This window comes from Mycteria americana, chromosome Z, assembly GCF_035582795.1.
Source record: "Mycteria americana isolate JAX WOST 10 ecotype Jacksonville Zoo and Gardens chromosome Z, USCA_MyAme_1.0, whole genome shotgun sequence".
Taxonomy (NCBI): Eukaryota; Metazoa; Chordata; class Aves; order Ciconiiformes; family Ciconiidae; genus Mycteria; species Mycteria americana.
The window spans coordinates 66,390,133-66,410,361 of NC_134396.1; the positions used below are offsets into that span (position 1 = coordinate 66,390,133).

Here is a 20,229-nt window from a genome sequence, read left to right on the forward strand (position 1 = left end):
AGCAGGTGGTGACCACCTTCAGATGCCTGGTGTTGTGGTTTAGCCCCAGTTGGCAATTAAGTACCACCCAGCCACTCGCTCACCCTCCTGGTGGGATGGGGGAGAAAACCAGATGAACAAAAGTAAGAAAACTTGTGGGTTGAGAGAAGAACAGTTTAATAATTGGTAAAAAGAAAATAAAATATATAATCATAATAATAAATAATAATTTGTAATGAAAAGGAAAACAAGAAAAGGGGGGGGGGGGGGGGCACACAAAACCCTGGGGAAAACAACAAGTGATGCATCCACTCACCACCTGCCAACTGATGCCCAGCCAGTCCCCAAGCAGCGATCGCTACTCCCAGGCCAACTCTCCCCAGCTGATATACTGAGCATGACGTCATATGGTATGGAATAGCCCTTTGGCCAGTTTGGATCAACTGTCTTGCCTGTGCCCCCTCCCAGCTTCTTGTGCACCTGGCAGAGCATGGGGAGCTGAAAGGCCTTTGACTAGTGTAAATATTACTTAGCAACAACTAAAACATCAGTGCGTTATCAATATTATTCCTATATTAAAATCCAAAACACAGCACTATACCAGCTACTAGGAAGAAAATTAACTCTGTCCCAGCTGAAAGCAGGACACCTGGTTTAGCGTGGTGATTGCAGAGCCCATTTACTGCTGCACTCCAAGCTTAGCCGGAGCAGGCACAGATCCTGTCGTGAAACCTGAGGATCAGTGCAGCTACAGCAACATGACCTCTAGAAAGGGCAGGGGGAAGAAAAAATTAAAACCTTCTGAAAAGCAGTAACCTTAATGCCAGAGAGGCATTAAACCACAAGGTGGGTTGGTTTTTTTTCCCTGGCAGGAAGGTGTCTGTCAGACAGACAGAGGCAAAGAATCCAGAAGCTATACTTCTCCTTCAGTCATGTAAGAGCTTTCTGATTCAGAGGCTGTGATTGAGTCTCAGTGCAAAGCATTTTGTCAGATAACAGTTAGTTGGTGATGCAGCCAAGTCTCCTCCCAACTTCTCAGCATTGATATGTGTGTATTGCAGTATCTTGTTTTGAGTTCTAAATCTGTGCATTTTAATTTGCCTGGTATTTCACTGTGCCTTGTGTTTGTCAGAGTTACATTGAAAAAAAAAAATCTAAAAATGTGGTGAGGTTTCAGTGTTAAATTTGGAGGTCTGAGCATGGTGTAATTCACTTGAAGGAACAAGGTTCCCAAGATGCATTTATTTTTTTTTAAACTTGTGGGAGGTGTGGACCTAGCTCCTTTTCTCACTATTGAGCATTACTCATAAACATAACCTGAAATTTTATCTCTAAAGAGGAGAGAGAGGGCAAAAAAAAAAGATATTTGGTCTTTTTGCTGTGCAAACCTGTGCAAGGTCATAGAGGGCCTGAGAATGTGTGCAGGGCTTGTATATTCAATATGTACTCTGAAACTCGTGTTCTAATAAAAAATCTAGGTGGCAAACCCAAGTATATTTCATTGCTCCATGGCCACCCGGTTACAGAACTGTGGGCAGGTCAAGCATTCGTATCGTGTCAATGAGCAGTGGGAAGTGATGCGCAAGGGGGACCCTGCCAAATAGGAAGGAATGATTGACGTGGTTTGAGTACATTTGCTTCTCTCACAGCTATTAGGAATTGTGAAATGCACAAATCTGTTTGCCAGAGATACCAGTATATGCAATTTTTGTGCATTTTTCTCTTTAACCAATGTAGTGTCCTCTTACAGAGCAAAGAGTACCTTTTGTGCTCTTTCAGAAATACCCAAAAATATATTGCAAATCAGTCAGATTCCCAGCAGATTCCTACATAACTTTGGAAACTATTGATGGCAGTGAAATTTCCCTCTGAGGACAGGGGTAAAAGCAGAATATGGCCATCTGCTTTGCTCATTCTCCAGAAGTCTTCTTTTTTATAAGTCCCATCCTGTGAAAACTTTGACCTCTTTCTCAGAAGTCATTTTTTATAAACATTTTGTTTATGAGAACAGAAAGTAATAATTACACTTGAATGAAGAAAAATAGAGAACGATATTATTTACGTCTGCTGTTCTGATAACTGTTAAAATGCTGATTTGATTTAGATGCAGAGACAATCAGCCATGGTAGCAAGTGGATAGCATTGGGGCTGGAATTGATGTCAGTCAGTGGAGCTGAGTGTATAAAAATGATGAAGCTGGTAGTTGCCTCCATGAAGATGGAGTTCATCTGCAGGATAAGCAAAGACAGTATGGTTTTCTTGCCTTATTCTCTATTATTCTCAGTGTAAAAGCTTCCCTTCCATTGGCTTTATAGCATGATTGGCTTCTGATAACATTTTCATCCAATATTTGGAGCTGCTTAAAAGTAACCATCTAAATGTTTTTTCCCATCTCTATAGAAAACTATCTTTCTGAATGGAATTTCTAGTGCTTGTCCAGGCAGTCTACTGAGTAAATCATTAAACTCTGTTTGGTTGTTTGGGGTTTTTTTCTTTTTCCCCCTAGGAAGCAGTATTATATATTATTTGCAAAAACCTACTATGGTCTGGGTGATAGACGATTTCAAAGTTAAATATGTTCAGGAAATTACATATTGAGGTTTCTGTAATGACCGTAACTCTACCTTCCTATATTTTATGATTCAGAGCTGCATTGATGCCCTGATGACACTGACATGAATCTGAGGCACTTTCTTTTCAGTCAGTAGAATTATTCCAGATCTTCCCATAAAATTCAGAGAAGAATCTAGCCCTGCAGTCACAGGTCATATGTTCATGTGCTGTTTTTCCACCAACACTAGTATTACACAATATGCTACTTCGTGTGCTGCTGTAGGGTGCTCTGCATCCCATGAATGTATTAATTGACAGGTTTGTAGGCATGTTTAGCAGAACAACCAAAAACTACAAGGGGAAAAGGAAGAGTTATTTTTGTACTTACAGCCAGGATGTCAGCAGTGCTGCCATATGCGTGGCATTGTTTGCGAAAAGACAGTGTTTCCATCTCCAGGCTTTTCAGCCAGTATCTTCCATAATCTATTAAAAAAAAACAAAGCCCAAACCTAAGGTATAGTTCCACAATCATTTTAAGCCAAGATGAATGCAGTCTGAAGCTGGAAATGGTGATCCTGCCCTTCCGCTCACTGGATAGTCCTCTCTCCTTCCCTGTGTCAGAGCTAGTCTTTGTGTTACCATAGTCAGATCCAGGGATGGATCAGCTGAGTACCAGCTCAGCCAAAACTGGTGGTTTTCATAGAATCATAGAATGGTTTGGGTTGGAACGGACCTTTAAAGTACATCTAGTCCAATCCCCCTACAGTGAGCAGGGACATCTTCGACTAGATCAGGTTGCCCAGAGACCCATCCAACCTGACCTTGAATGTTTCCAGGGATGGGGCATCTACCACCTCTCTGGGCAACCTGTTCCAGGATTTCACCACCCTCATTGTAAAAAATGTCTTCCCTATATTTAGTCTGAATCTACCCTCTTTTAGTTTAAAACCATTTACCCCTTGTCCTATTGCTGCAGGCCCTACTGAAAAGTCTGTCCCCATCTTTCTTATAAGCCCCATTTAAATATTGAGAGGCTGCAATAAGGTCTCCCCAGAGCCTTCTCTTCTCCAGGCTGAACAACCCCAACTCTCTCAGCCTGTCCTCAAAGGAGAGGTGTTCCAGCCCTCGCATCATTTTCGTGGCCCTCTTCTGGACCCGCTCCAACAGCTCCATGGCTTTCCTGCACTGAGGTCTCCAGAGCTGGACACAGTACTCCAGGTGAGGTCTCACCAGAGCAGAGTAGAGGGGCAGAATCACCTTCCTCACCCTGCTGGCCACCCTTCTTTTGATGCAGGCCAGGATACGGTTGGCTTTCTGGGCTGCGAGCACATATTGCTGGCTCATGTCCAGCTTTTCATCCACCAGTACCCCCAAGTCCTTCTCTGTAGGGCTGCTCTTAATCCCTTCATCCTCCAGCCTGTGTTGATACCTGGGTTTGCCCTAACCCAGGTGCAGATGGTGCTCAGGTGAACACTTGAGAGTTACTCTTGCATGCTTTTTGCTTTGCCAGAGCTACAACAAGGCATAAATATCAGTCCTTCAGCTCTGCCACTACTGTGCATGAGGCCTAAGTAGCTGATGTTATACATCTAATTTACTACAAACAGTACGTCTTTTCACAAAATAATTAGAAGCTTTGCTGCATCTTTGTCTATACCACAAAAAATGTTTACTCATAAGGCAATTCGTTGCCAGAAGTGCCATAGACATAGTAGAAATACTGTAAAGATAACCCATCTGGCACTAGCCCCATCCAGCTCTCACAGTAGAAAAATCAGCAGTAGCAGGCTTAACAAAACATGGCAAAGTACTGGCATTTTGACAAGGGTACGCTCAGTTGAAACACAGCTGAGTTAAACAGGTTGATTAAATGAGACTTCTGTAGACAAATTTTTCAAGTATATATTTTAAAATAAAAGTATACCTTTCTTAATTCACTTGATTTTTTTCCAAATTAATGTTTTGTCTGCTTAGCTAATTTTTTATGGTTATGGTGAAAATTCGAATTTGCACTTTTCCAGTCCATTTTCTCCATATGTCCATATACAATCTTCATGAAAGCAGTGATGGCACCTATAAATCAATAGACTGTGAAATATAAATTATTTGCCAGTCAGCAGAGGGCAGTTTGAGCTGAAAAGCAGAGGAGAACTAATTTCATTAAAGTCACTGTGTTCTTGTTATCACTATCCTTTATAGCTACCCAATTCTATTTTTATATTGCTGCTCATTGCCATCAAACTACCGCATTTCAGATCCCTCTGAAGTGTCCTGTATTATGCCACTTACAAGAAGCAAGACAACAATAATATTAACACATTGTTTTAAGGATATCTCTGGCTCTATATTCTTCTAGATTTCCCAGTGTGTTCTGTGTGCTGTCTGGATGGCTTAAGCTTCAGGCAGGGAACACATAAGGTTTCATCTTGTTCAGAGTCATAAATGCTGCTCAAGCTGCAGAAGGATAACTGATCATTCCCTAATTAATCTATCATTAACAGATTCTGGCCCAAAAATCTATCAGTGAAGCTTCTGTACAAAAGCTTTTCTTTCTGCTTTTCTCATTGCCTTGACATTGGGGCATTCAGAGGGAGAGCTGGCAGCCCCCTGCCACTGTGACAAGAACAGGCAAGCCCAACCCAAGTAGCTCCTTCTGGAGAAGCTGGCACCTAGCTTTCCCATCCCTTCTCTGACGTGCTTTTGTCTGTCCTCCCACAAAATTGCACACGGTGCCCTCTACTAGATGGAATTGACTATCAGCCTCTCTTAATGCAAAATTAATCTGCTAAATATTTACCATGTGCCTTGTAGAAAACTGTGTCCAGCAGTTACCTGTGCCAGTAGGTGCTGAACTAATACCCAATATGTGTGTACATACAGATAACTGAGTCAGAGGTTGTTTACCTCTGTGTGTGTGTTCGGTGGCTCTCCTTAGCCATGTAATGTAGGCATGCAGCTATTCTAAAACTATTCAAAATTCAGGTACTTGTGTGTTCACAAGTACAATTCACAATATGAATTTATCTAATAATTTAGTCTTCCTACAAGATTGTTGCTTATAGTTGCTTTAAATTCTGTTACTCATCACAAAATGGTAGGTTGACTTACTGTTTGTTCGGGTATTATCCAAAATTAGATAAATATTGTTGAGCCAACTTTAAAGTAGGTATAATTTTCTTTCCTTTTTTCCCTCCTGGTTGTTTGCTTTAGTAAAAGAGTCCCCATTCAGGCAAGGCTTGTCACTGCTGCTAACTAGCCAGCAGTATTTTTTTCTTCTTAAAAAAAAAAGGAGAAAAAAAAAAAGAAGAAATTAAGCATTCCCTGCCCCCAGTCCAGTTTTTCCACTTCAATGAGATATGGTGATAATATCCCACAGGATTTCTTTTACATGGTACATATGATGAGAATATCTCAACAAATGGATCTGATCACTAACTGAACAAGAAACCAGTGGTAGCTAAATAAATGCCATCTTTTCCATCTCCTCCATTTCCTGCAAGAAATTAGGGGGAAATGAGAACTCTAGACTTAACATTGATGAAAAATAGGATTCTTAACTTTGATGCTCAAAGAAAACAGAGTCATAAGATGCACTGCAGTGCCAGAGTTTCTGAGTAAATAGTTTCTGGCATGCGTGTTTTTAATTACTTATTTTTATCACATCAGCAGCTTTGCTTGCACTGAACCCAAGCACACACTGCTGAGAACAGGAGGACGGAAGGACTTTCCTACTGACAATTTTCTGTGTGTCATTGACTTATCAGAGGTTTTGGAGTGGTTCTTATTGGTGCTCTGGGTTAACTGCTCTGCCATCTCATGCTTTGACACAATTATCTCTCTTTTGTGGGTATGTAAGTACAGGTGTCTGTTGCTGGTGAGGAGTACACCACGTAAGTCATGTTTTTAAATTTAGCTCATGAATGTAAATTATAGCCTGTTGAATAAAAAGGGCTTCTCCAAATTAATCCACATTTCACAGTTTGTAATAAACAACACCACGCTTGTACTTCAAAGAGATTATTAATACATGATAAAAAGAGGTATAGTTAACAGTTCAGAATAAAGTAAGAACAGGAAACTTTTAAAGAAGCTTATTCCTCCAAGTGTCTTCAATTTTGCAAAACATTAAAAGAGCAGAAACTAAGTGCAAAATAGCATCCGCTACTGTTGCACTTCTATTTCTTTTTTTTTTTTTTTTTTTTTACAATGAACTCCTACGAGATTGCTATAATACAAAAGACATGGCACACAAAACATCTTTTCCGTAATTATTTAATTCATTTTGAGCTTCTGATGAGTTAATGTGAATCTTGCCTACTCAATAGGTTGTTACTCTGTGCTAGCTCAGTATGTGTGGGGAGCAGCTGGCTTGGTTACAACAACAAGGAGAAAAAAACAGTAGAAAAAGGCAATTGTGGTTGCAAAACCACAAAAAAATGACAGGAGCATTCCAGATCAGGTATGATATCAAAAAAGGAATTTGAAACTATTTGCTTTATAATGGATACGTAAGTGTTTTCGTCTGCTCTACTCACGTGTGAGCTTCCTGCACATGGTCTTGCCCCTGTGTTTAGATTCTGATCTGAATCAGAGCCAAAATTGCTCCTTAGTAACCGCCATGTGTTACCTTACTCTGCCTGTTCTAGTAACTTGTAGCTGAGATGAATCAGAATTGCAGTTCATGCCCCATCAAGGAAGAACCCTGGAGAATAGCTGTAGATAGAATCACAAAGTGGCAAAACTGGTAAGACTTTAGTCAAATAGGCTTTTCCATCTGCAATTTGTATGGGTTCATTTACACTAGTTCTTATACCAATTAGCAAAAGGGGTCCTTGCCGACTGTCTGTGCTCTGTGTGGAAGGCACATTAACAGCAAGTGGAGACTGGGAAAAGCCTTATCACCAGCATTGTGAAAAGTATGATGGGAACTCCTCCACCGTGGTTCCTGTAATGCTTTTGGAAATGCTTTTGTCGTGTCTGCATTAGCATCTCAACTGTTCTTATTACTATGGAGAAAACTACTGCTGTTCATCCTCTTCGACAAAATATCATCTCCCAGTTTAGATATATCCTGTGCTTGTTTGAATAACGTAGATCTGCTGCCCTTACTAGACTGAAACAAGGAGGCAATCCACTGATTGAGTGTTGTCAACCTGCACTAATAAAAGACTGAGCAAAAAAACCCAACAGCAGCAAAACCTGAGATTTCCTAGAACTCAAAAAAACCTGGAACTTTTTATACGTGTTCAAAAAATATCTATAATTTCCTTTCTATAACACGTAATGGCTTAATCCAGTAGTCTAACTGGCATCAAAAGGCAATTGTGAAGACATTATTAAGAACAAGTTTCAGGAAAGCTATTCTACCTAACTAAAAATATGTGTTTTCATAATTTGAACAGTATTTGTTGAGTGACTCTATTAATTTTATTGAGTATTGATCTGGGCTCTTATTTTCCTTTCTAAACCCACACGAAACAGAAAACTCAGAAACAGCAAGTCCAATTTTTCTAATTGCCAAGAGAAGAAAATCTAGTGCCACATGAACTTGGCAGTTTTGTAAAAAAAAAAAAAAAAAGGAAAGATGTATTTATTGTCGCATTTAAATAGATCTGTTAGTGTATAAAATTATTTATGTAAAATACCTACCGTATGCAACAAAATTGTAGTTCATAGTAGAGAACTAACATGTATCCTGATAAATTTTACGCAAAATTTTATACTAGGGATTGTGTTACTGTTTGCTTATTCACTCTGCATGACCTCAGTGCCAAAAGCAGCACATTTAAAGTCCATTTAGTAGGGTAAGATACACTAAAACCAACCACAGAAAGACTTTTATTTTATTGTTACAGAAGACAAAAACACGCAGAAGGTGGAAGTACCTGCTTGGAATACAATGTCTTTAAGCAAGTCAGTCATCCAAATGCATGTTCTGTGTATCTACCTGGATCTAACCCTACTGACAGGTGCATTTCGCAGTGTAATTTCCTGATCCTGTTCCTGCTTGCAGTCAGTTGATAAAATGCCTTTGTCATCAGTGATAAGGGATTACATTTGCAGACAGGAGTATTATCTGTATCCTGCAAACATCACCATACAAATTCAGGACTCGGATTATTATCAGGCCATCCTTAGCTTCAAAATAACTACCCTGAAGCCTAACAGACTGTATGAGGGATTAATTTAGTCCTGTGCATCATGATAACTGAGACTCATTCAAGTGGAGGACATCCCGAAACCTAACAAGGGAAATACCCAAATGATCAATATGCCCATTGGATAGCAATTACCAGTCTGTACAGGGGCAACTAAAGAAGTAGAGGAAATATTTTTTTAGTAACTTTGGAGAAAACAATTTCTAAATGAAGGTTCAAGGGTCTAACTAGAAATGCCAGGAAAAAAGCAGTTTTCCAAATGACTTAACTGTTACAAATCTGGCTTCAGCCTTCCTATCCTGGTCAGTTAGCTGTCTGAATATAGATTAGTTGTGCAGCACAGGATCTTAGACCGCGTGATCTGTGCTATTCCATAGTAAACAGCCTCTTTTGTGACCAGGATACAAAGAGCTTTGTCCACATGATGGTTATTTGTCAATTGTTGAAATCTCTGTGAAGAAAACAACAAAAAAAGTTGCAGAAGTCATAGCCATTTGTGCTTTGAAGAACAGTATGTAAAATGTTCTTTTAAACCTTTTGCTTCTTCATCTACTTACTCTGTGGTTCTGATTTGAAAAACGAAAAGACTGTGAACTGGCTCCATAGGTACATCGCTGAGCCTCTCTGTGTAAATATATGGGATTCCCCTTGGGTGTGGCTTGCTTTTCTGTCTGTGAGCGTAGGGAGGAGAAAGGTATGTCCCAGTCATGCTTATGTCTGCTCCAGCAGAGCCTTCTAATCATGAACCACAGATCAGAAGGGTTCTTTGTGTATTGCCTTCCTGCCCAACATCATGTATTTATTCACAGGATTGTTACACAGGTATTAAGTTCCTTAACCATGAGAATACGGTTAAGGCTGGGCAATGCTTTTTTGGGGGTTGCAGTGTTTGAAGACATGAGTACATGACAGGCTATATGTGGAAGGTTGTTTTCTCTAAGTCAGTAAGTTCAGGCAAGTGAATGGTGTCTGTTGCTGGCATCTCCTTGCTGTCGGCTGCTTGGTCAGGTCTTCCAAGCTGCTGGGTACCTCTGGGTAGGGTATCCTGCCCGTCAGAAGGTAATATATTTCCTCTAACCACTTCTCTGCTGAGACACTTGCATCCACATCTTCAACCCTCACCATGTTTAAAACAGTTGTAAAGGGCTAAAACTAGCTGTTGTCACATGACCCTTAGGCTTGCCAACTGGCAGTGGGAGGAGGTGAGGAGGGGGAATGGCAAGCCCCGCTCAGCTGCGGTTTGGGCAACTGGAAGTGAGGGTGGGACACAGGCACTGAAAGAGGATTCAAATCTTTAAAGCAGCCCTGGTTTTAGTGAAGGTGATTATTGCATTTATTACATTTTCTGGTGTTCTTACAGAATACTATTATTTGTACTATTTACTCATGTCACTTCACCCACTTTCCCATCAGCTTTTGCACAAGACAGATTGCAAATCCCTTGCTTCCGTTAAATACCGGTACAAAGGCGATGTCTGTTTTTTTATGCCTTATGTTTTGCCAACTCCGTATTTGACTCATGCCAGCATAGAAACACCAATTTCTTAGAAGAGCATAACTCTTTATTGGGGAACTAATTCTTGTAACCCATTCAGATTTGATCAGCATCTCCCTATATGTAGGTTTATCGCATTAAAAGAGATTTCTCCAGCTACTCATGCATGCTGTAAGATGTTGGATTTTTTCCATTCTTTTCCTGTTTGTTTAAAGGTGAAATTAGGAGCAGAAATTAAAATAGTTAGGTATTAAAATAGTTACGTGCTGAATGTATCTGACGTGTGTTAGAGCAGTAGGGAGGGGAGAAGACCAGACATCCATCAGACATAAAGATTAATTACCCGTTTAAGACTGTGTGTTGCTTTTTTCCCTTCTTCTGGGAAATCATGTTGGTACTCCTGGAAAAATATTGAGGAATGCATCCTTCTGTGAAATCACAAATACTAACGAAACAGACAGATTTCTGGTGCTTACAAAGTGCCTTGTTAGCCTTAGCTCCAGCAAGTGAGGAAGTACTTTAACGCCTTGACAAAGAATAGCAAATGTTTCTCTTTATGTTACTTAGAATTTAGTTCTGTGTTAAGTTCTCCTCAGTGGCTGGTCTGTGGACATATTCAACACACAGATAGGGCCCAGATTTTATTTTCTGTTTTGTATTTTGACTTTTAAAAACAGCATTTTTTTCTGTCTTCATTTTTTGAGTTAATTGTGTAATCCAAAATTGAGAACAGGAACTAGTCTGAACGCAGCGATACAGAATAATGCTCTGGAGTTTCTTGTAATTCATTTTCAAGAGGAAGGGCATGTGGTATCAAAAGCTCTGGTATGGAGAGTTCCTGTTAAGGATGTTTAGGGTGTTCAGTCAGCCTTCTCAGAAGAGTCAGTCAACAGCTAGTTGTCATTTTCCATGTTTGGGAAGTACCCTCATGTGCTTTTAGTTGATAATTTTTAGTCAAGAACATAGCTCTACACCTTTCCCAAACTAAAATGAACAGTAAGGTTCCAGAGAAGCACAAAACCAGGAAGACTCAGGAAAGTCTGAAGAAGACTCACTGAAGAAGACTTAGCTTTGAGTTTGTGTTTAAAGGCAGTGCTCACCTACGGGCTGTGCACCACCAGAATAACTAAGGAGCCAGATCTCTGCGGAGTTTTGAGGGGGACTTCTCCGCTGGGTTAGGTGGAGCGGGACTGTGTGCTCAGCTCCCTGGTGCCCATCAGAATCAGTAAGAGATTTGCCAGCAGGGTCTGTGAAGAGCGGGTGATTAGTTTTTAAAGGTGAGTATCTCAGAGGGGGTGTTTGGCAAGTAGGAGCGGTTTGCTCTGTAAAAGGCCCAGCAGTAGGCTCTGCAGCACACAGCATGCCTCATGCTGCCGCCCAGCCAAGGCTGGACGCTGTGGGTACGACCCTTCCTGTCAGCCTCACAAGCATTTTGAGTGAAGCCAACTTTTTCTTTGCCAGCTTCATAATTATATCAGTCTCTTTGAGAAACCGTTTCCTGTTTGTTTTTCTTCTCTATTGTAAATTCCTCTAAGAAAAAAACAGCTAGAAGTAGGTCACTCTCACAAAGCATGTACCAATTCACTGTTATAAAGATCCTGTTGTTTGGGTTTTTTTTTAAAAAAGCACATCTAGTTCATTGTCATTGGCTGAAATCAGTAAAAGCTTAGGCACACATATGCAGGCATGCAATGTGACCGTATGTCTGTACTTCTATGTCCTTCATTTACTGATAACAATACAGATCAATACAGAAAAAGTTTCTGTGCATTGGAGATGATGATGTTTTGTAAGTTTTAATGTTTTTCTGACTACAACTTTGGTGAGCATTTCCAAAACCAAAGCCAAGCAGGTGTTGAAACAGACGGCCTGTTACGTAGAAGCAGGGAGAAAACTGCAGAGCCCTTTGCAGCAACATTCTCCTGACAGGGTGGGGGGAATAGGATTGAGGGGAAAGACAGTGAATGTAAGGGACCGTGAATATAACTGTATAACCAAACAAAAATCCAGAAATGAAGGGAGGGAGAGGCTTGGCGAGAATTTGTATTACTAAAAAAATAAATTCTGCTTGAAGAGAAAAGTTAGGAATGGAATGGTAGGTTCACGCTTCATGACTCTTGAGCAATGAAACACTCACAGCGGCACATAGCTGAAACATTCAGAAACTCACATGGCGAACTGGTTTAAAGCCCTCTAGTTTACATCTTATGCATAGATTGTCTGGGCTCCTACTCTTTCCTTTGCCTGGACACATTTATCCATGTCTAAACTGCTACCTCTGATCATATTTTTTTCTTTAAGGTAAGAATGGAGATGCATTTTGCATGCTGAATGTGTTGCTTATGATGTTTTATTATTCTGTTGGGAAGCAGTTTGCCTCCCACTTCACCTGAAGGAGGGTAGCCAAGTTTACAATGACTCTGATACTGTCCACGTTACCCTCTTTACTGCTCTTCTCACAGGGTAAGATGCTACTGTCTGACTGCAAATAGCTGTTCAGCAGCAGCTGCAGAAAGAAGTGGTGGTGTTCTACCTCGCAGACCTATCAGCTGTGGTTCTGGGTAGTACCGGATGGACATGCAGACACTAAGTATATGTAAATTTAGGGGTCTGCAAAGCTTAACGCTGCCTCATTAATTAGCACCTCATTAATCTTCAGGTAAGGGAAATAAAGGAATAATTTAAAATCCTGGAAGAAAACACAGACTTTGGAAACGAGTACTCCGTTCCTGGGCATGTTTTAGCTCCTTTCCACTTGCGGCAGATTTTGCTGAGGAAGGTGCTGAAGAGTCTGCGCAAAGCGTGTGCCTCCTCGGCCCATAGCAGAAAGCCTGGCACCACAAGCCTGGTACCCCCCTGCGCGGGCAGCTCCGAGGGCAGACTGCTGGGGAGCGGCCGGGGCAGCACCTGGCATCCTCGCTGGGAAACCAGCTCTGAAACGGTGTCAGGCCCTGTCGGTAAAACCTCTGCGTGCTGTCAAACCACATCAGGGCCTGTGGCCGCTGCCCTGCCCTGCCCTGCCCTCCCCGGGAAGAGCTTCCTGAGGGCTTCAGATCAAACTGAGTGCAGCTGGCTTTTACCAGCTTCTAGATGCCTACTTTGGTTGGAGCTAGTTATCATGGTGTTGATGTGGTGGTAAATTATATGCTGCTCTTCAGTATTTCCTAGCATAGTTGCTTTTTCTGATCTCTCAAAGAAGAGGGAGAGGCATTTTGTATCTGCTTATGTATAAAACAGTAGGAAGCTGTCCAACAGTGCACTGAATGGTATGAAGTTCTGCATTTGGTGTTTGTTGCTCTGAATGAATAAGCCTAGTTGCAGCTGTTTAAAAGAAAAACAAAACAAAACAACCCAAAAAAACCTCACAGAACATTTAAGGAGAAAAAGGGACAGATTTTTCCGTGAACATTTACCTTTGTCACCTTTAACAAATTAGAGAAGAAGCAACTGCTAGATCAGATTACTGTATGGATCACCGTGGAGATCACACATTACTGTATTAATTACTGTACTAATTACCATTGTCTTTATAACAGCTGCAAATGACAATATTCCATTCTATTACATGCATGACAGCAAAATAACAAGTGATATAAGATAGTTTATGAACCCACAAGAAATGAAAACTTAATTAAAGCTCTGGAAAGGGGAAAGAGTCCTACAATTCCACGTAGGATTCTAGATGGAGAAATTATCTGTTAAGCACAGAGTAAGATACAGTTACAAGACTGCCAGGAAGCCCTTTACATTAGATATTAATCATCTTATAAATTATAGCAAATTATTCAAGCAAGCTAAGAGGATTTTCAGAAACTTCTGATAACTTGGTAAATCTAAATAGATTTACGATAGAAATGCTACATGGTCTGGAGAGGCTATGAAAGAGAAGCTAAAGGGACAACCTGCATAACTATGGTGACTCTTAGATGCGGCAGCCTCTCAGCCTTGACAGCAAACAGCACACATCAATGCTGTGTATGCAGATGGTTGTTGGACAGACCATCTGATACATCTTTCCAGAAAATCTGCTGACAAATATAGTGTTATAGAATGGGGCAGCCAGTTACCACAGAGTTTGTATCAGAGTGCTTGTAAATCAGATCAAATAAAATCCTATATGGATCCCAAACCCCAGTTCCTAATGGCGTCTATGAATGCTCCAAGACCCCATCCTAGAGACAAATGCCACGGCTCTGGTCAAGTCTTAAAGAAGATTTGTGTCCATGTGCCCTTTGTGTCCATGTCTAAGCAGAAATAACTAGGCAAAGAATGTATTCTCCATGTTTCCTGTTGGCTGCAGGTTCAATGACAATGATTGGAATCCTTTTTCTTACATTAAGTTAAAAGGTTTCCTGATTTTGCAGGTGATTTACTTCTTTTTTGTGGGATGCAGTACCATTTACCCGACATGGCTAGGGAATTAGTAGGGTATTAAAGCTGTCAAAAATGACAAAATGCTGCATGCTAATTGCCAGTTATTTTCATTGTCCTTGAAAGTGATGGAGAGGAGCAGAACCATGGTGGCATATAAAACCACATGAATTTGCAGAGATGCAGAAATGTTAACTGGAAAGAGGTGTGTGCACACTTTACAACAAATGCCATTTGCTTTTTAATCTCCCCTTCTTGTTTTACAGAAAGAGATGACAACCAGGATGTGTAACTAGAAAGTTACCCACTGAAGAAAAGCGAAGTCCAATTTCCTTCTTACTGCAGAGTTCAAGAATGTGACAGCCCTTACGGACTGAGCCTGCTTGTTAATCCATGAAAGCAGGAAAGCTGGGAACCACAGTTACTTCCACAAATGCTTCCCACCACTTTCAGTGTTCTTAACCCTGAATATGCTGCTAGGAACCTCATCTGAGCGACATGGGTTATTGAGAAAAAGAAAAATCAACTTCATATTCGTTCTAGCTCCTTCGTTAGGGATAAGAACCTCTTCAGCCATGAACGATGACAGACTGTGCTCCTGCTGCTAAAGCTTTACTGAAATTCAGATCCCTGGGCTGACCTCCAGATTAGTTGTTTTGAAACGAAACTGTATTGTTAGCTGCAATGTTGTTTTCTTTTTCTTTTGTTTCTTGGTATGTGCTTTGTTTCCTAAGTGCAGCAGAATATTAAGATGGTCTGGAATCACAGAAGACTTTTAGCCTTTAATGCCCCCCACCCCTCACTAGCCACCCAAGGCTTGGCCACCGTTCCCAAATGCCAGCGAGCCTTGTATTTCCAGGAACACAGCCGTGTCCTTCAGCTAATCAGGCAGTTTGTGCTTCATTGTGGCTCATAATTGGGTGACAGTGGGACAGTTTCTGATCTCAATTACATGAGTAGGAATCCAGATATAGCTCTGAAGTGTTGAAGTCTTTTCTTTGACTTCATACTGTGACTGACAGCAAATCTGCTCACTATCTCTGCATTACATAAAAAGCAGCTATAGTCAACGTTTTCCTGAAGTAGCCTATGAAGTACACCAGTCTATCATGTAATTTGATATCCTCCTGTTCTCTGAGAAAAAGGATCCCTCTCATTCACCTTAAAATTTCATCTTTTCAGGGAAAAAGAAATTTAGTTTCAGTAACTGGGAGGAAGATACAGTAAAGATGAGTACTATAAAGGTTAGAGCAGGAGGGACTAAGTGGAGGTCTCTGTTGCATCTAAACAGTGTCCAGCAGCGTGGCTTGCTTCCACACTGGACTAACACAGATTTTTTTTTCCAGTACTCAGTCCAACTTAACTAACACATGTATGGACAGCCTGGAAGTAATTCCATTCCATTCCATTGCAGTAAATCAAGTCTTCTATGCCAAGTATGGCCTGGTAACAGGCTTTCTTCTACAAAAAAAATTAAAGCAATACGTAACAGAGAGATCACAACAGAGATACAGCTGAATAAATGGGAATCAAGTGGAACACACCTATATATTCTGTGCCTTCTAATGAATTTTGCACATTTGTGTTATTGTGAAAGATTACTCCTTCCTGGGTAAGTGCTGAACCCTGTTGCTGCCCTCCCCTCAAGTGAGTGAGGTATGTTTACACCTTCTGAGACAGTATCAGAAGCAAATCTCATAGAGTATCCAGTGAGTGGAACATTTAAAATAGAGGGGTAGCAGACACTAAAGAATAACAGCAAACCTTTTCTAGCTCATATTGTGGTACGTTCTGATTTGTTTGCCTGCTTGCTTAAAATAGGGCTTGTTAACGTTAGTGATCACATCCTTGCTGGGACAAGTGAACGTTCAGTGTAGCTACGGTGGAGGCTTTTCTGCATCTTTAGAATTATGCAAGCAGCATTATCCTTTGCTTTCAAGGGGATTGGACTGAAGTGTTCTTATCTCCTTCAGTCGTCTTTGCAATCAGGTTAATTCTTTGGGGATTAGAATGCATACACAGATAATTTCTGGCCTGCTGGCACTTTTGCAGGATATAACTAGCTTGTGGAATTAATTGCCACAGCTACTTGCTGAGCTTAGTTGCCTCATTTTAAAGAAGATGAGAAATGTTACATCTTTGGAAGAAGGTATGTGGTATGTGTGGATGACAACTGCCTGGAATTACAACATCAGTTGCATATGAAAGGGTTTCTCATACACCTCTGAAGTGCCTGGGCTGTTGCACTGTTGCAGATGGAGCTGTACCCGATACAGCGCTCTTGAATTTCACTGTGGTCAGTTGCCATCTGGTGTTCTTATGGCTGGGCACTACTGCAGTGCTGTATTTTAAAGATTAACGTGAAGATGCAAATGTGTGGAATTTTGTGCATAAAGATCAAAGTCACTACATAAATTGAAAAACATGGTATTTTATGCATAAATTAATTTATTCTTCATTTTATTATGCTACTTACCATATGCTGGTTTGAGTCTATTCACTGTAGCTCAGTCTGAAGATGAAGCAGAATTTGTTCGCAGTTACTCTGAATTATTTTTTAATAACTTTTTTGTGAATGCATTAATTTTGTGAATACAAAACTTATCTGTTGGAGTATTTTCCTTTTTCTAAAACTGTTTTTCATAAACTCTTGTGTTTCCTTTTCTACTACAGCATACTGTACGAGGCAAAGGAGGGAAATGCAGAGTTGAACCTTAGAGGATTTGTGTTTGTCCTGGCTAAAATTCCTGTAATGGGAAAAGCCCATTACAACCCAGGAGCTGAACCAGCCACAAAAAAGTGCAAAATGTACTTGTTTTGGTTGCTTATTCTGCTGGGGAGAACATGGAGTTTGCTAGGTGATGAAATAAACTTCTTCAAATGGCAGGGCTTGGCCTTTGGTTGAATATCTCCCGACAGGTACTCTTGCTTCCACTGCAGAGGTGTTCAGCCACAGCCTGGCCATCTCATGCCATGGGCCATTTCTCCTTTTCCTGTGCCTGGTATTTGATATCCCAATAAGAATAATGTCTGGAACGTGGCATCACTACATAAAAGTATCATATTACCCCTTCCCATAGCGGAGAGAGGGGCAGTGTCCTGTTGGATCTCGTGCTCAAGAATTCCAGCTTCATCAGTAGTTTGCTCGGGGCCACATCTGGACAGAATTGTGTTTTGGTTGTTAATTGCAAGCCTGATTTATGTGATTCCTCAGGATATGTAATGAGAACTGAGTTTAAACATGATTGTATGCAGAGGCACCCATTTCACCTACTGAGAAAAACTTTCTACCTGATCTTAATTATATATGTTCCTAACCATTCCAGCATTTCATATGGTTCTGGGATTTGGCAGGGAGAGAAGGGGTTGTTGTTTATCTTTAGTTTTAGGGGTTTTTTTTAATCACCTTTCTAGTGTTTCAATCAGGTCTTGTTTTTCTTACCTAAACAACAATTTTTTTTTAGTCTGGTACTTAAGAGATGCTGTTAGTGTTAAGCTTCAAGGCACTATAAGAAGGATCACTTCAGCTGACTGAGACCACAGTCAGCTTTACTTCAGAGTGTGAAAGGTTCCTGTGATACCAAAATTGCCTTCAGTGATTAAAGACTTAATAGCTTTCATTGATTGTCTCTGTAATAAGGGATTTTGTAATGAACTTCTGCTTTGTGTGAATATAGACTAGTGTCACTGTAGTGACAAATGTAACATGAAACAAATCTTAACATAACCTCCCTTATGTTTTGTGAAGGATGGAGTTCCAGGGTCTATCAAAGAGGGTTGTTTTTTACTGCTACACAGCAGTGAAATTGATTATTTCCATCAGATTTGAGAGAAGTTGGGTACTTACGAAAACTTGAGTTTTCTCCAAGAACTCAAGCTCTAAGCAGCAAAACTTATACCAGACAAGGTACTTAATTCTCCCGGTTAATGGATTCATTAAGAACAAGACAGGGAGAGAGGAGGAGAACAGTTAATGGGTAGCTCTATGGGGACCTACAGACAACCACTCAAGACATGCAGAAAGCTAAGGGGTAAACATTGTCCCAGTGATTATGTGCAAGAAAATTCCTGGGGCTCTGTGGAAAGGACACAGAGAACGGTACCCTTTGTAGTCAGGGAGCCACTATTGCCAAGTCTCTATTAACGTTAGACTAAAAGGGTCTTTTACCCTTTTACTTTGGGTTGAATAAATTACACATTCTGGAGCCCTCTCACAAAAAGCCATTGCTTCCTTTTGCTTTTTACTTTTTCTGCATGTTCTTCAGGTTTCTCACATTTTCCAGGAGTGAGGTCTCGTAGCTGGCCTTCTGCCTTTTAATCTTTTCGTTGCTTCCCGAAGGACAATGTGTTACAACAAGTAGCTTTCTCACTTCTCTCTGTGCCTCCAGAAAGGATACCTCTCACCTGCGCCCTCTGAAGAGAGACCACCAAGGGTTGGTTTTCCATTGTCCCTTCACAAGAGCAGAAGCAGGGAGCAGGAGGTACCTGCAAGCACTGCAAAACAGGATGCACTATGTATAAAATGGGAATATGCTTGCTATTATATAACATGCTTTAAGTGCTTTAGAAAGGGGATAAAGCTGGGGGACCCAGTATAGACAAGTGGTCAGTGTTCAGACATTTTTTCCTATATATTAGAAGAAATTAAAGGCATTTTTAATAATTATGGAGATTATTCCAAGGGCAAAGCAAGCCAAATCAGTAATAACCTGGTAGTGGTATACATTTAAATCTAAAATGATCAAACTTGATTTTTCATGTATTTCATGCTAAATAGGCAATGTTTTTCAAGGTTTAGCCAAATAAGTTGGAGCTATTAAAGTAGTTGTTTCTTTTCTGTTTTAGTAAGTTTTCCTGTTTTAAAGACAGATATAATATAATAAAAGAGTTATAATAACATTCTCCCAGGGAAAAAAATAAATTACTTGTCCAGTCTAATACATGTGTGTGCGTGTATGTGCATGCGTGCATATATATATGTGTATACATATATGTTTGGGTGGGGATATGGATGTGGAAGTATCAGTGGGTGCATATGTACACTCCCTGCTCTTCCCCACAGACTACATTTTATTATTTTGGTAATTTTTAAGGGGGATGCATCTTTCTAAGAAATAAGTGGTTGATTCCTTTTCATTCTCAATGCATTAGCACTGTTTGGTACATTAATTTTTTTTAATGATGTCAGATGTGTCTTAGGCTCTTTTAGTTCTGTTTGTTATTAAATGGTGGCTCAACTGTATGGGAAGAGAGACTGACACTAACTTTTGTAGTCATTAAAGGAAAGATTACTTTTCAAATCAATCCTAGTGGATGAAGGGATGAAATCCAAATATGAATAAAAGAAACATAACCTTGCGAAGTGTTGTGAAGTTGGGGTCTAACTCTTCAGCAAGAAAAATGCATGTGGTTTTCATACCACGGGGTAGAATTTCCTGGCGGGCTCACAGGACTTAGAGGTGAGTGAGATCCGTCACTGCCAATGCACCCACTTCTTCAGCCCTCCTGGCGCTGATACAATGCCAAGAAAAATCAACCAAATGTCATGCTAATGACAACTGGCCGGCCTCTCACCGACACCAGTGGGATCAGACTAGCCATGCAAGTAGCCTTTCTTTAGCTAAGCTGACCTAATAGTTCTTGCCTGTCAGTTCTTCGAGCTTGGGTAACTCA

General features: G+C 40.5%; 1 protein-coding gene across 2 annotated transcripts in view; it reads left to right on the forward strand.

Moving 5' to 3' along the window:
• MOB3B (MOB kinase activator 3B) overlaps positions 1 to 19,844 on the forward strand; it is a 106,551-nt gene extending 86,707 nt beyond the window's left edge. For both annotated transcript variants that reach the window (XM_075527499.1, XM_075527500.1), the window contains exon 5: positions 14,823 to 19,844. In XM_075527499.1, coding sequence (XP_075383614.1) covers positions 14,823 to 14,852 — 30 coding nt within the window. In that variant the 3' untranslated portion in view covers positions 14,853 to 19,844. The remainder of the gene's footprint in view (positions 1 to 14,822) is intronic.
• Positions 19,845 to 20,229: the final 385 nt, after the last annotated feature.